The 15,744-nt window shown below is 38.2% G+C and overlaps 1 protein-coding gene across 2 annotated transcripts in view; it reads left to right on the forward strand.

Annotated features, from left to right (window-relative positions):
* ULK2 (unc-51 like autophagy activating kinase 2) overlaps window positions 1-15,744 on the forward strand; it is a 53,617-nt gene that overhangs the window by 9,016 nt on the left and 28,857 nt on the right. For both annotated transcript variants that reach the window (XM_054008012.1, XM_054008013.1), the window contains 7 exons: window positions 7,413-7,445; window positions 7,876-7,912; window positions 10,470-10,643; window positions 11,842-11,915; window positions 13,075-13,176; window positions 13,582-13,640; window positions 15,038-15,120. In XM_054008012.1, coding sequence (XP_053863987.1) covers window positions 7,413-7,445; window positions 7,876-7,912; window positions 10,470-10,643; window positions 11,842-11,915; window positions 13,075-13,176; window positions 13,582-13,640; window positions 15,038-15,120 — 562 coding nt within the window. The remainder of the gene's footprint in view (window positions 1-7,412; window positions 7,446-7,875; window positions 7,913-10,469; window positions 10,644-11,841; window positions 11,916-13,074; window positions 13,177-13,581; window positions 13,641-15,037; window positions 15,121-15,744) is intronic.

Raw genomic sequence — 15,744 nt, forward strand, 5'->3', positions numbered from 1 at the left:
ACTATTCAGTTTAATTCCTACCATAGCTGTTAGTTAAGTACAGCATTTCAAGTACCAGAAAGTGACTGGCCTTGCTATTGTAGTACATTTCCCATGGCTGATTGCTCTTTTATATGAATAATTGGCAGCATGTATGCTATTTGATCCTACAGTCAGATGTCAACTGACATTTCGTCTGAGACTTAACATTTAGGCAGGACTAAACAAATGTTCAGTCCTGTGTGGAGGATTATTGCTGTGGTGTGCACATAGGAAAAAACTTAACCCATGACTGGAGTACAGTGAGAAATAGCTAAAAATTATATTGAGCAAACTTCTATTAACTAAATCATTAGTGCTTTTGCCAAATATCTCAGTGTCCCAGAGAGGTGAGAGGCATGCTTGGCCAAGTAATTATAACTAATGTATGGCAAGTTAATTTTCGGATGGGTTAATCAGAAGACGATAGGTATATGAGCTGTCATGCTGATGTACATACACCTGGGACTCAGGTCATAAATGTGTGTTTAAATGGAACTAGTAGACATAGAGCAAGAGAGTATCCATTTGATTTGCTGCCATTTCTAGGAGGCAAGGGGAGTGTTCACAGGGTCCTTATTGAAATTGTTCTTCCAGGGTGTTAAAATAATTGGCAACCCATTAAGATTATTCTCTGCAGATGTTAATTCATTACAGAGAACAATTTCATAAACTAAAAAAAATCTAGGATATATAACTAGAGCTATAGATTATTGATGGCCACAGTTGTTAATATTGGATATCTGACTTGCAATTTGCTTTTTTTAAAATGAATGTGTTCTAAATGGAAATATTTTGTTCTGTACCAGACCCTTGATTTGGGCTGGGACTTCATCCACATCTTCATCCTGAGACACCTCCTGAATATCAGGGGTTAAAACTCAGTGAGTTTTGATGGACCTAATGCCTAATACTCCCTTCCTAAATGTATGTGTTTAGCTTTCAGAAGACCTGGAATGTTTTGTTAGCGTTTTCTGTCTTCTACTTGTCCTTGCTGGGGAAACCCTGAATCAGTTGATTCAGAAGCATCACCGGCAAAAAGAGAGACACGAGACCGTAAAGCAAGGCATGTGAAAAAAAAATGTTTGAATGGATGTTCATGTGACTCTAGCAGAATATAGGGTAAATTTGTTTTGCATGTTATTCCTCTAAAGCGAGTAGAAGCATAGGCTGGAACAATTGCACTGTAATGATTTTGTGATCTGTTTTTAAAAATGTGAAAGCTTTTATAAATTTTAAAAATGAAGTTTTCAAAAACAGCTTTATTAGGTCAGTTTTATTCTTGAATGTTAGGTCTGTAACACATTAGGTCACTATACTTTTCGGTTTTGATACTTTACCTTATGCTCTGTTTAGCAGGTCAACCCAAAGACCACAAATTGAGGGAATGATGGAGGATGTGAATAGTTCTGCTCCTCAGCAAAATAATTCAAAAGGTTTCTTCATGTATCGCAACATGGAGTTTATATTCTTCATGCTATCCAAAAATATGGTTGATACCAGATGTATACTAGAGAAATTTATTGTGAATGTAGATGGGGATGTGAGCTAATTCAGCTGTTCTGTATTAGGGGCTTGTATTGGTGGAACGTTGAAAGATGTTTGGGTTCGAGGTAAACTTAGTACTTGGCATGGTTGGTCAACCTAAAGCCAGCACTGTGCAAAGTATTCCTTACAGGACATAAACTAGATATGACTTTTGACCAGATGGGAAAAATCTCCTTGTGAAACATTTAATCTACTCATCTGATTGGTGAAAAGGATTCCTCTGTCCTAGATTAAGGCTACCAACCTAGGATTAATAAAGTTAATCTGAAATAATTATTCTTACTAGCTATCTTATTTGGCTGCCAAAACACATCAAACACCCTTTTCTAGGAATAGTGGTTAAGGAAAAGCTACATAACTGCCTTGGTTTATGGAGAAAGCTCTAGTTTAAACAGTTAAACTAGGTTAAACAACCATAGGAAACAACACAGGTGTACCTGTAAAAGGAAAATCTTGGTGTATTTTCCCCATCTTAAATCTTACTGTTGTGCTCTAGCACCACATCCAAACTTGTATCTGAAGTAGGGATACAAGTTATGAAGAAACTTGGAAAATAACTCATGTCACCAGTGTGAGCAAAAGTTGGTGCATATGAAGGATTAGAGCCTTAGTGTTGTCAAACAGCAGTGTGTAGGGGCAAGATCCAAGTATTAGATTATGCTGAAATGGTTAGAGTTTAAATACACTGGGGAAAGCATAATTAAAGATGACTCTTGATTGTGCTGTATTAATAAACAATATTGCCCCACAAAGATATAATGTAAAAATAATATTGTGACCTAGGGACCCCTCAGCACCAACTGGCAGAGGGAACCTCCTACCATAACTGACACAGGTCTGACACAGTCACTGCCCCAACTTGCTGTTGTCATAATCTGAATTTAAAAGGTGTTGTGTAAGGTGTCAGGTGCAAATTGGTAACATGCTAGTCGTTAATATTATTGTGTGATGTATGTATGGGCGATGCTGGAAATGCATTCCTAAAACGTGTTGACAGATAGTACCTAAGCCCAATCTGTTGTAGACAAAAGAAGTTTTGCGGACTTGACTATATCCAAAGTAAATTAAGCAAGGTGAGACCAAAGACAGTGAAAGCATGTTTACAAGCAAGGTAAAAAAAGCCATCAGGCGAGCAAGTGGGGGAATATGACCACTAATTTAAATAATATAGATTCTCTCCAAATAAATTGTCTGAAATCTAGAGCACAGACAGGTTGAAGTTTCATTTAAGACTTCAGTTTCAGATATATAGTTTTAAAAATTTAAACATTATGTGATATTAAGGGATGAACTTAGACAAAATTGGGAAATTCAGCTAGGTGTTTAAACTTTTGGATAGGTGTTCTATGGAGTGAGGGGCTTGAGTTAAGGTCAACGGGTTGTTGGAGGGGAGGGGATTGAAAATAGTACAGAGTTTGTAATCTTGATCCATTGCCACTTGCCACAGTTTCTCAGAAACAAGTAAATGAAATCCTTGGCCTTACTGTATTAGTAGCCACAAGGGACACATGGGCTGCCTTCAGAGTGGGCAACTGGCAGAAGAAAAGAGTGGTCGTGCAAACTGCAAAAAACAGCTCAGTTTTCTCAAGTTCCTATGTACAAAAAATGTGTGCTTCTGATCCAATGCTCTCTGGCACCAGCCACCTCCCCAACTGTCTGAGGGGAATGTCCAAATAACTGTGGCATTGCAGTGTTTACTTTGATTTTTAAGTGATATTAAACTAACCGCTTTTTAGATTCCTCTTGCTTATTTGGAGAAGGAACAGTCACTATCATGGGACAACTAAAGGGCTTCCTATTTCTGAAGGGAACAATATCAGTTAAAAGAATATTGCTTCACAGGGAATTCTGGAAAATTTGCTCTTTAGTTCTGTGATGAATAAATAACTGGCATTAGCTGATTGTTGGATTCTGTCATGAGTTGCCATTTTTGTACAAAGAAAACTGCATAGTTTGAGTTGCTAATTTTGTGAAATCGTCAGTTCTAATTGTTCATATTTTTGCTCTATGGGTGGAATATCATGCACCAACCATTCTGTTTGCCAATGGAGAGTAGATATTAGAACTTGAGAAAACTTGCTATGTAACAGGGGAAGACAATTGAAATAGAATTTCAAGAGTTGAAGTGCAGTATGATCTGATGGCAGGCTCCTCGGTTGCCTAAACTCTCAACCTGATGACTGAAATATATAGTTGAGATCTTATGGAAAATCAGGTACATTACACTCCTGTGAAAGCACAAGAGAGGAATTACCGCCAGTGCCACAGCTTGTTATAACTTTCACTTGTTTAGTGTCTTCCACCCAAAGAACACAAAGCACTTTACAAACAATGAATTAGTTCTCATCATGCCTCTGTGAGGTGACATTGATCTCCTTTTATGGGTGGGGAAAAAAGATTTGTTGAAGGTTGCAGAGCAGATCAGTGAGGGCCAGGAATAGAACCTAGGTCTCCTGGCTCTCAGTACTCTTTCTTTAAGGATTTTCCCATTCTTCATCCGTAAGAGTGATGGAAATCAATTGGAATGCAAAAGTACTTTAATTAGCACAGATAGTTTGCAATTTAAGCATTGTGCTCCGAATATTCGAAATGTTATTTGGTGTAACTGGAAGACTTCTAGAAGAAAATATGACTGGTTTAGTTGGAAGACTTTATTAAGAAGACACACAGCAAGAACCACAATCAAATTAAAGACAGCTTGTATTGTCATGAAATATTTTCAGTCATCTAAATAGAGAAAGAGAAAATATGTACGTTACGGTTGCCAACTTTCTAATCGCACAAAACGGAGCACTCTTGCCCTGCCCCACCTGTTTCCTGAGGCCCTGCCTCGTCTTGCTCCTTCTTCGAGGCTGTGCCTCTGTTCACTCTATTCCCCCCTCACTCCCTCACTCTCCCCCACCCTCACTAACTTTCACTGGGCTGGGGCAGGCGGTTGGGATGCGGGATGGAGGTGAGGGCTCCGGCTGGGGGTGCAGACTCTGGGGTGTGGCTGCGGATGAGGGGGTTGGAGTGCAGGAGGGGGCTTTGGGCTTGGGCCAAGGGGTTTGGCGTGCGAGAGGGGACTCAGGGCTGGGGCAAGGGATTGGGGTATGGGAGGGGATGTGCGCTTCAGCTGGGGTTAGGGATGAGGGGTATGGGGTGCAGGAGAGGGCTCAGTGCTGGGACAGGGGTTGGGATGCAGGCTCTGGGAGGGAGTTAGGGTGCAGGAGGGGGTTCTGACCTGGAGGATGTTTGGGGTGCGGGCTCCAGCCGAACGCCCGGTCGAAAACTGCGTGTCTGGCAACCCTAACGTACATGTTTAGCTGACTTAGTGTATTGCCTTCCTGGAAAAAACATTGTGGTTTGTAGAGGACACACATGCTCCAAGACAACAAAACAAACGGGAACTTCCTGTAATTTGATCTACTGCTGCTTCAGTATTGGTTGTTTGTTGGTGGGAGTTAGCCCTTAGTTGCAACAGACTCGATTAACTTTCCAAGAAACTTGCTTCAAGATGCAAACAAATCTATAATGCTTTCAATGTTCTGAGCTGGAGAAAAGAGCGTCTTGATTGTTCTTGCAAGTGAATAGAAATTACGATCCTTTTAGAAAACAAACTCCAGGAATTAGAATGCGAATACTACTTGACAGTAATTTGATGTGTTCTGCGCTCTTATGTAAGCTTTCATTTTTCAGTCTTGTAGTTCATGATATCAGCTGAAATGTCTGGGGTCTTTGAGGAATAGCTTTATTGTATTTTGTTCTCAAACACAGGAATACAAATTTTCACCAGTAAGCAATTCACCCCAAACTTGGTTTGGCTTTTAATGGTTAAAATGTGGTAAAATTTAGTAATTGGCAGTTTCAAACCAGCAATTACAAATTATTGTAATTAAAAAAACATAAGTAGTTGAGTATCTTATTTTTTTCTCATTTGTGTAATGCCTGTAGAATTTAGAAGTCCGAACCCATAAGAGGTTATGTACTGTACTTTTTGATTGTCGTACTTAGGCAAGTCAGCTCCCTTGGTCTGGGTCTGATCCAGTGCTCATTGAAGTCATTGGGAAGGCTTCCACTGACTGCATTGGGCTTTGGATCCGGCTCTGACATAGCACATCAAAGCACAATTTTTAAATACTTTTTTCTTGCTGAGAGTTCAGTGTACCATCAAATGTTTACCAGTTGTCTGTGAACACCTGACAAATCACTTCATAGTTTCATAGAAGTTCTTGACAGTTTGCTCAGATTCAAAATGTGTGAAGATTTTAATATAAGCACAGAAAAGTGACTAATTTCACAGCTGCTATTTTGCTGTATAGTGCCCCTTCTGACTTCTTTTGTCACTAGTACACGTAAAGGCAAACTGTGTATAATTCTGCTTCCGAATGTGCTTTAGCCTATATGGTATGCTACGTCCCTCTCCTATTTCAAACACCTCAAAAACCACCTCTTCCAACTAATTTTCAAAAAAACCCCACCCCACTCTTATGTTAACTTGAGTTCTATTATATAGGGATTGAATGTATTATCCCACTTAAGAAGAACCATAACTTTATTTTGTGTGTGCTTTTCTCCCTCTCACCTGTTACCTCCTCCTAGCTCCCTCTGACTCCTCATGCCTTCTGTCTGCTGTTACCCAGTTAGAATGCAAACTCTGAGACAAGGTCTGAGTTTTGACTGTATATAAATGCCATGGAACACATGTGGCGCTATAGCCATATGTTAGAAAATTGAAAATGAATCAATATAGAAATCTGAGTGCTGCAGCACACTGTTACCAATACATACAATTTGTGTTGGCTGTTGGTACAGATGAGCAGACTTTCTCTTAGGTTAAAAAAGAATCTTCAGTGCATAAAAAGTCCACGTTCTTATTTCCACACTAAAAAGCAGGAAAGGTTGCAGTCAGGCTTGTGAAGGGTACGCACAGTTTACAGTTGGGGGTTAGCTAATCAGCCTTTGAATAACTCTTACCCTATATTCAGACTGGGAGTCTCAGTTCCAAATGAGTTGGAAGAGGTCAGAAGCTCGGACACTCTCACTAGGGCTGCCATATCAAATTGCAGCCTTGAGGTGAGATGCTTAACTCCATGTCTGGAACATGCCTCATCCAGTGACTCATTGGGTAGATAATTTCCAGAAGTATACAAGGAGCCTGGATTAAGTACCTTGCAAGTCTGATAGTACATTTGGGTATCCAGTTTATTCCAGGCATTTGGCAAACTGATGTGTGATTCTTGATTGACCTTCATTTTTTCAAGTGGCAGGACCAATGCTTTTTTGGCCAAGGAGCAGGAAACCTTACTTTGAAATCCCTCTTACAGGGGATTGGCTGGCTCTGGAAAATCTTAAACTGCCTTTTGCCTTGCCACTAGATCAAATTTGACCCAGGATGTTAAAAAACAACAAATGCCATCTAATGTCTGATTGGTTGGACTGGTGTCTAGTTGAAGAGGTGGCCAAATATGGGATGGACACCTAATTGGTCCTTTATTAATGTAGCGTTGGCTGAGGTACTGAATAGGTATGAAGGCTAAAGGGACAATATGTGAATGACGCTCACACTGTTGCTTTCTTTGCCGTGCATTTTGTATGGCTAGAGATTCAGCCTTTGATTATTCTGGCAATCTTCATGAGAACTAATATACACTTTTAAAAGTAAAATCTTTAATGCTTGTTGTATGAAGACTTAGGAACATCAGTTATTGCATTAAAATTTAATGATTTTGAGTAAGGTCATTTCAGTTAATTGAAAATCTAATACTACATTTGGTTAGTGTAAGGGTTTTTTGTTTGGTTGGTTTTGTTTTGAAGGCCCTATCTTGTTATCTCCCTAAATGAGATTTATTGTGCTTTTCTTTCAGGAAATGTCCAACTCTGTCTTCTTGGTAATGGAGGTATGTGTTTGTGTATGTTTCTGTTTAACTGGATTTGAATTAGCACTTTTGTAGATGAAGACTATAAAAATGGATTGACTATGCAGATATAGCTGCAATATACTTTGGCCGGCTGAAATTTATAAATTTGAAAGCTGGATCATTAATTTCATATGCACTGTTAAAGAGAACAATAATTGTATGTGTTCTATAAATTATGCAGTGTTTCTGTTCACAATACCATAATTCTTAATGGAATGTTTCCATTACACACCAGAATTAATAACTATGAATAATTAACAAAAATAATATTAAAGTCAAACAGATGCAAAAGATTTTCTAGATTTTATTAGGAAAAAACATATAAGAAATGAAAATTAACATCTAATGAATGGAGTGAACATTCAGACATCTACATTTTGAGTACCAGCCTCTCTTTTCTTTTCAACAGTATTGCAATGGTGGAGACTTGGCAGATTATTTACAAGGTATTTGATTACCATGTTTCTCTATTAGTATACTGTTATGCTTAACGTATTCTACAGTTGTAAAATTCATCAGTATTTCTTTTTTGCTTCTGATGTAAATATTTTTATATGTATTTGTGTAATATCTCTAATGTAATTTCATAAATGTTGACACTGAATGTGGTCATTGAATGTCTTGCTTTTCAAATTTCACTGTTACAATAAAGCAGCTAATGTTGAATATCTTAAGTGATTTCTGTTTTAAACAAACTCTAGATATGTTGCACCCAGTTTAATTAACTCAGTTTCCAAGTGTAAGGAGGTGCTTGTGCCTCGAGGAGGATTTAATGAGGCTATGTTTTGGGGACTGACTTTCCTTTTTGGTCTATTTCTTAGCATTCAAGACTCCCCAGAACAGAAAGCAATGGGAAAAACTGTTACAATCCTGTATATGAGGGCAATACAATTTACTGTTTCTGGTTAAGTAACAGGATATTTAAGTTATTTTGTGATGCCCAAGCACGTAGGAAATCAGAGATTTGAGCTCCTATGTGGCTGAATTAGGAGAAAATACTTTAAGATGGTGAAACTTACTATTAATGTTAGGTCAGGAGGTTATGGTTTTTTGGTTAGCAACATGGATCACTGTATAAACCCAACGAAATCCCATCAGTTGCTCCACTTTCTGATATAAAGTTACACTGTCTCCATCTGTTTCTACTGTATAGTCTTTCCAGTGAAGTTTCCCAATGAAATTAATAGTCAGCAGGTTTAAAACAAACAAAAGGAAGTACTTCTTCACAGAACACACAGTCAACCTGTGGAACTCATTGCCAGAGGATGTTGTGATGGCCAAAACTATAACAGGGTTCAAAAAAGAATTAGATAAATTCATGGAGGATAGGTCTGTCAATGGCTATTAGCCACGATGGTCAGGGATGTCCCTAGTCTCTGTTTGCCAGAAGCTGGAAATGAGCGACGGGGGATGGATCACTTGATGATTACCTGTTCTGTTCATTCCCTCTGGGGCACCTGGCACTGGCCACTGTAAGAAGACAGGATACTGGGCTAGATGGACCATTGATCTTAACCCAGTATGGCTGTATTTATGTTCAGTAACTGTTCTTAAAACTAATGGAAGAAGTATTCCAACTACTATATTTGTTATGTTATAACACACCTCTCCAAGAATTTGGAAACCAAATTCTTATTTCTCCTTGCAGCTTCAGGTTTTGCATTTGTATCAAAGTTGTCCTTTAGCCATTATAAATGTTTCTTTTAATGCTAACTCTACCAAAAGCTAATAAAATAAGTGATCGATCTATAAGAGTTCTGTCCATGCACAGCTGGTCAAAGGCATGCCTTTGTCCTTATCCTGAAACAGTTGAATTTAAAACATTCCATTATTTGTAGAGCTGAAAGAAGAAAAGTTCTAATCTAACACTTTGGTAACATGGTGCAAATTTTTGTCAGATTATATTCTAAATCTGAGTCTGTGGTGCTGCTGACCTTGTTTTGATTCTTCCCACTCCCTTTTCTAGGAATTGCCTCTAGAAATTTGCTGAATTACTTGGATAATGAGGCTTTGTGAAAAAAGGCACTTTTGTTTTACTAGGGAGAGATTTCACCCTCCTGCGTGCCTCTGTCCAGGGTGATGACGCAAGTTTCAGAATCATGATATGAGTTCATTTTTTAAAAACTTCTTTAAAAAAGTCTTCTCCTTGGGGAGAAATAAATCATCCTTCCCTGGAAAGTTACTTTTTTTTATAATCCTTATCACATTCTTTATATCTTTCTGTGTGGAATGGATTTTTGTTTACTAACAGCTTCTGTTACTGCATCTGTGTAAACTAAGGGCCTGATCTAGCTTCCATTGAAATCACTGGAAAGACTCCAATTGACTTCAAGGGGAGTTCGATCGGACCATAAGTTTAGTTTTTTTTTTTTTTTTTAAAGCTACATATTTTCTCATACTGCATGGTATGTTCCTGCACAAGTCATTTAACACCTTTCTAAGAGCTACACAAAAACTTTGGTTTGTTTTCTCTGAAGCACGCTGTCGTATATTAATGTTATTTCCAGCATAATTTAGCTGCTTGTATGGAATGTAAGTTAATTAAAAGAGAGAACAGATTTAGGGTTTACTATTGACAGCATGGTCTTGCACCCCTTTTATACTTGTGCAGTTCTAAGTAAATGTTTAGTAAACTGTTTTCCTGTTGCTTGCCTCCTGTAGTTCTATAGTTTTTAGATGGCTCAGAACAGCATTCTGCAGGGACGATGACAAGCTTTACAATCAAAATGCCACAAAGCTGAGTAGACTACTGTAAATACAGATAACTCAAAAATCACTAGTACTAAAGCTGTGGAAATGCATATTGAATGTGTAATTGGGGATTATGCATTTATAGAAAAGCTTTAAAATACCATTGTTATTAATTGAATGCAGGAATGTGACTTGTTTGGCTTTCTTTCAGACTTTCAGTGCAGCTCGGTGGTGTTACATTTATTCTATTTTGCTCAAGAAAAATACAGGTGGTGTTTACTTTCTCATGTGTTTAAATATATGTATTTTCAGCTAAAGGAACACTTAGTGAAGACACCATCCGAGTTTTCCTCCGGCAGATTGCAGCTGCTATGCGTATCCTGCATAGTAAGGGAATAATTCATAGGGATCTTAAACCACAGAACATCTTGTTGTCTTACGCAAGTCGTAGGAAGTCAAGCGTCAGTGGCATACGAATCAAAATAGGTAAATTCTTTTTTTACTTAAAAGCTGAACTTCAAATACAGTGAAATCCACTCAATTGCGACTTTATAGTGCAGTAGAATGAAAGGTTCTGCCTTAAGAGTTTATGTTCATTACATTGCTGCAAATCACACACAAACCTGGAGAATAGAAATCTATGCTAGCAGATGGGTCCTCAGTATTAAGAAACTTGAATTATAATGAACTTTTTGGTTAAATTTGATCAAACAGGTATCCTGAAGTAACAGTTATAAAATCATGCTGATTAATGGTTCTAATATTAAACTATTTTAATTGAAAGACCATGGATCTTTGGTTTGCTGTAGTTTTAAAAACTGGCTTAATTTTTAGCCCATTTCAGAATGCGTGTGAATCAGCAGTTTGTTCATAATTCAGAATGTGCTTGTGGTGGGAGGACTCCTAAGACTTCTTTTTAAAAAGGTTCTAGATGTAGTTTTTGGTGCCTATTTGGTAGGAAGGGTTTGGCATTGTAATTGACATGGGATATGAACTGTTCTGTACTGACCTTACCCTGACTGAATTTCTGAAAATGTTCTATCTCGAGGAATTAGGGCAGTGAGTTTCCATTGAAACAGACATGTTGTATTTTATTTGTTTCTTTTATGATGCATTCTATTGTTGAAAATGAGGTATCTGTTTAGGATATGACCCATTCCAATAAATTAATTCCTGTCTTCTAATCAGTACAGAAAAGGCAAAATTCCTCCCCTTGCCACCATATTTGACAATTCTTCAAATTTCTTGTTTGTGCAGAAAGATTCAGGCATCTGAAATTTAAATTTCCAAACTTTTACCTGATGCGATTTTAATTAAGCAGACTGTGTATTCATCATTCTTAATGAACCATTTATATTTAGCTTCTGTCTTTAATCCTTTCCTGCTGACGCCAAACAGCGAACTCTGCAGCTGGAGAGTTGGCTGAGTAGCAATTTGTACAAATGATGCTGCTGCTATTTCTTGGCTTGCTGCTAGGGAGGCTGGTGCATTGTTCCTGTTTGCTTCTCTTCGAGTTTATACACAGCCTTCTGCTACTCCACTAAGCTGGCATTTTATGACAATACTGTACTTACTTTTCACTCTTAACTTGTGATTACAGTAGATAACGAAAGATAAATCCATTATACTGCATAGGTTTAAGCATTATTTTTCTTTTCAATGACACATGTGTTTCTTTAAACAGCTGATTTTGGTTTTGCTCGTTACCTGCATAGTAACATGATGGCTGCCACTTTGTGTGGGTCCCCTATGTATATGGTGAGTGACAGTATTTTAAACTCCATGCTGTATTTGATACATTGTTATCAAAGAAATAGGGTTTACCATTTGGAGACAGGCGAGTGCATGCTATTTAATGAGGATGATGTTAAGAGGAGGAGCATACAGTTTACCTTTCTACTATCTCTTCAGCATATGCTGTTTTGAGGCCTGGAGGTCATAATTGTTAAAATGAGAGCGAATGAGGGGAAAACTGAACATTTCTTTAGCAGTGCGGCGAAGAAATATTCTGGTAAATTAAAATAGGCCATGGTATCTGTGTTGATATTATGGATTATGAGACATGTTGGTTCTTGCATACGTCTTGATGCAATAGAAACTAATCCGTAAGCTTGCATACTAGTTGCCTTTATACTTGTTGGCATTGTCTTCTGAAGTAGGGCATTGCCTGATTCCCAGTTTCTGTGGAATAAGAAGGGTCATGGAGTGGGAGAAAGCGAAAATGGCTAGAATGCAAACATTGGAAGAAGACTTGGAGTAAACAAACAATTATTTCAGTAGTTGGAATGAAAATGGCATTTATGTAGTCTCTCTTCATACTTATAACTCCAGATAACAATTTCACTTTAATTGCCTTTTGTCTTTCTGAGGCAGTGTGGCCTAGTGGACAAAGTACTGCACTGGGACTCAGGAGACCTGAATTCTATTTTCGGCTCTCCCATTAGCCTGTGGGGTAACCTTAGAGAAGTCATTCCACCTATAGGTTCCTCAGTTTCCCCATCTGTACAGTGGCGGTGATACTACTTTCTTTGTAAAGCACTTGAGATGTGCTGATAAAAAAAGCACTGTATAAGAATGAGGTATTAATCATTTGGCATATCTCCATGCATACAAAATGCCTCCTTTTCCCATATTAACACCACCAAGATTTACTTTTTTTTTCCTCCAAGAATGCAGGTGTTCAGAGTTTAAAAAGTAAATAGTCTGGTGTCTGAAGTCATACAATGGGACAGACTAAAATGTTACATTTTATCTTATCAAAATATTGACCTTGTTGCAGTAAACTGGACATTCTATTACTGCAGTTTGATTTGTGGGCTGATCCTGCTGTCGTGAGATAAATATTAACGATTTGATTTGTACCATTGTGGCTGCCAGTTTTTCATAATTCCTTCTGTAACTTTCCTGTATTTTCTAGGCTCCTGAGGTTATTATGTCGCAACACTACGATGCCAAGGCAGATCTGTGGAGTATAGGAACTGTGATTTATCAGTGTCTTGTTGGGAAGCCACCTTTTCAGGTAAGATTTATTTTTCCCACCTCTCCTTTGATTGGTCATTTTCGTCTGACAGAAGCAGCTGTGGTACTGCCAGCCAGCCATGAGGATTAGGATTCATAATGTCATCTTTGTCTGTTGTTGATATTGCTTCAAGGACCAGGTGGCTGTGGATTCTCAGAAGAGAAGGGGGGTTCACACTCAGTCCTTTTGAGATCTGAATGTGTAGTCTGGGATGCATGTGCCTAAGGATGCTCGGTAAAGTCAGTTCTGAGCTCATATCTCCCTTATGATACTGTAAGGCTCTTTACACCTATGCACTTGAATTGGCCAAGTCTCCTTTTTTGTGTGCATGTGCATAAACATGTGGGAAGGCAATTCTCACTGCTGAAATGAGTTTTTAAACAAATTCACATTTTTATTTGACAGGCCAATAGTCCTCAAGACTTGAGAATGTTTTATGAAAAAAACAGGAATCTGATTCCTAGGTATGTATATTTTGTAGAGTAATTTTATATCTATGGAAATCAAGTGATTTGGATGGTTACATCTCTTTTAAAATACAGTTATGATTTCCCAAAGTGACTATATAAAGAAGGAACCACCTCACCCAAAACATCTGCTGTATGTGCCTGTCAAATCATATCTACTGACTTCAGTGACAAATATGTTTGTACTACTCCTGTTAATTCTGCAGAGCCAATACAACTGTGGGCGAGCGAGTTAGATTCTTCTGGTTGTAGTCTATCAGCAGAATTATTCATTAAGTTCCATTTGCAGAGTCTTTTACTGATGAACAAACCAGAAAGAGCACCCAGCTTGACTCTCAGATCTCCGCTTCAGTTTGCAGGGTTGACAGACAACAGTTGGTTTTTTTGTTTTTTTTAAAAAGCAGGTTTGGTGTATAAATCATGGAGACAAACAGGGACTATGTGCTGGTTTGGGAACTGTTTCAGAGCATAACACATTGTGAAATTCTTGGCTTTATTTTGTTTTTCATTTGTTTTTGTAGTCTGACCTGTGGCATCAAAATGCCAAATCAAAGGGTGTCTCCCCACTTCTACTAACCTACAATAAGGCACTTATTAGCTACTGGTGTATATTTGATAGCCTTCCAGAGATCAAGACAAAGAGTTCCAAAAGTAACTAGTGATTTTTGGGTGCCTCAGTTCTTGGGTGCCCAACTGAAGACGTATTAAAGGGGCCTGTTTTTCTGAAAGTTTGGAGCACTTCCCCCTTTCAAGTGCCTCAAGTTGGGCTCTCAAGGTGAGGTGCCCTAAATCACTAGTCATTTCTGAAAAAACATGGCCTAACTGTATAGTTCTCATCCAAAGACTTCTAAAGGCAGAGCCTCTCCCAAATCTGTATTTGCAGGGGGAGTCTCTTCACAAGTATGGTCGTGGAATTGAAAACTCCACTCAGAAATCTGAATAATCAGGAGAATATCTGGGAGAGGGGAATGGGTTTACCTTGATAAATTGAAATTAGAAGTCTTAGTTGGTTTACTCCAGGCTTATCAAGTATGAATTCCCCTTATGTCTGGCTTTAATTGTTGACCAGCTGAGTTCTTTGTTCTCGGGCCACTGTTTCCCTCTTGACAATTGTATGAGTTAGCCACCCCACTTTCCTTTCCTTTGTGATGCCTGGACCCAGTAGGAATTGACATTTAATGTTGCTATGTTGACTTGGGAGTAATGTAATGCCTGTGGCACATATTCTACCATCCTTTCACTGCCCACGCTGAGTCCAAATGTGTGTCCTGCGTAAGACAGTCAAGCATTTATTGTGAAGATGCAGTATTGTTCCAGGATGTTAGTTTCCTGGGTAGGAATGTAATATTAATAGAAATTAATGCATATTTGATTCTCTTTCTCTTTGTATACAGTATTCCTAGGGAAACATCAGCATATCTGGCTGACCTGCTGTTGGGTTTACTTCAGAGAAACCAAAAAGATAGAATGGACTTTGGTATGTAATTTTTTCTTAAACATGTCCAGGGGCTTTTTACTTTCTCTGTTAACCCTGTTGTTTATGTACAGATTCAGTATAATTTTCCAGTCATCTAATTTAATTGGGTGTAGACACAGGTGAAATTTTTTCCCCCTCACTCATCTCAGTGGACACAGGATACTCATCCACAAATCATTAGATAATTAACATCACAATCACCTAGCAGGAATGTCTTCATGTCTATATGAAAACAAATCAAGTAAATCTATATCTGTGACTTTGATTGTGTTGTTTTTAAGACCAGTTATTAAATGTAGATTGGTGTCACTGATCACTTTCAACTGTGGTCTTTTTCTTCAGTCTTAATTTGTTGCAGTCAAGGGAAAAGTGGCAGTAGATAGAAAACAAACATCCGAGAGTGGGCAACTTCTGTTTTTAAATTGCTTCTTGCTGCTTGCTTCAGTGTTGGGTACGTGCCCAAGAACAGTTGGTGTGGAGCAGCCAGTCATATTTTATTAGGTGGTAAACAACTACTTCTACTCTGCTTACGTAATCCTTGATTATTTCTAAGAAATGGAATTTCATAAATAGTCATTCTAAACATGAACAAACCTTATGCAACCTGCAAGCATTTAAATGTTA

Source organism: Malaclemys terrapin, chromosome 18 (assembly GCF_027887155.1).
Source record: "Malaclemys terrapin pileata isolate rMalTer1 chromosome 18, rMalTer1.hap1, whole genome shotgun sequence".
NCBI classification, from domain to species: domain Eukaryota; kingdom Metazoa; phylum Chordata; order Testudines; family Emydidae; genus Malaclemys; species Malaclemys terrapin.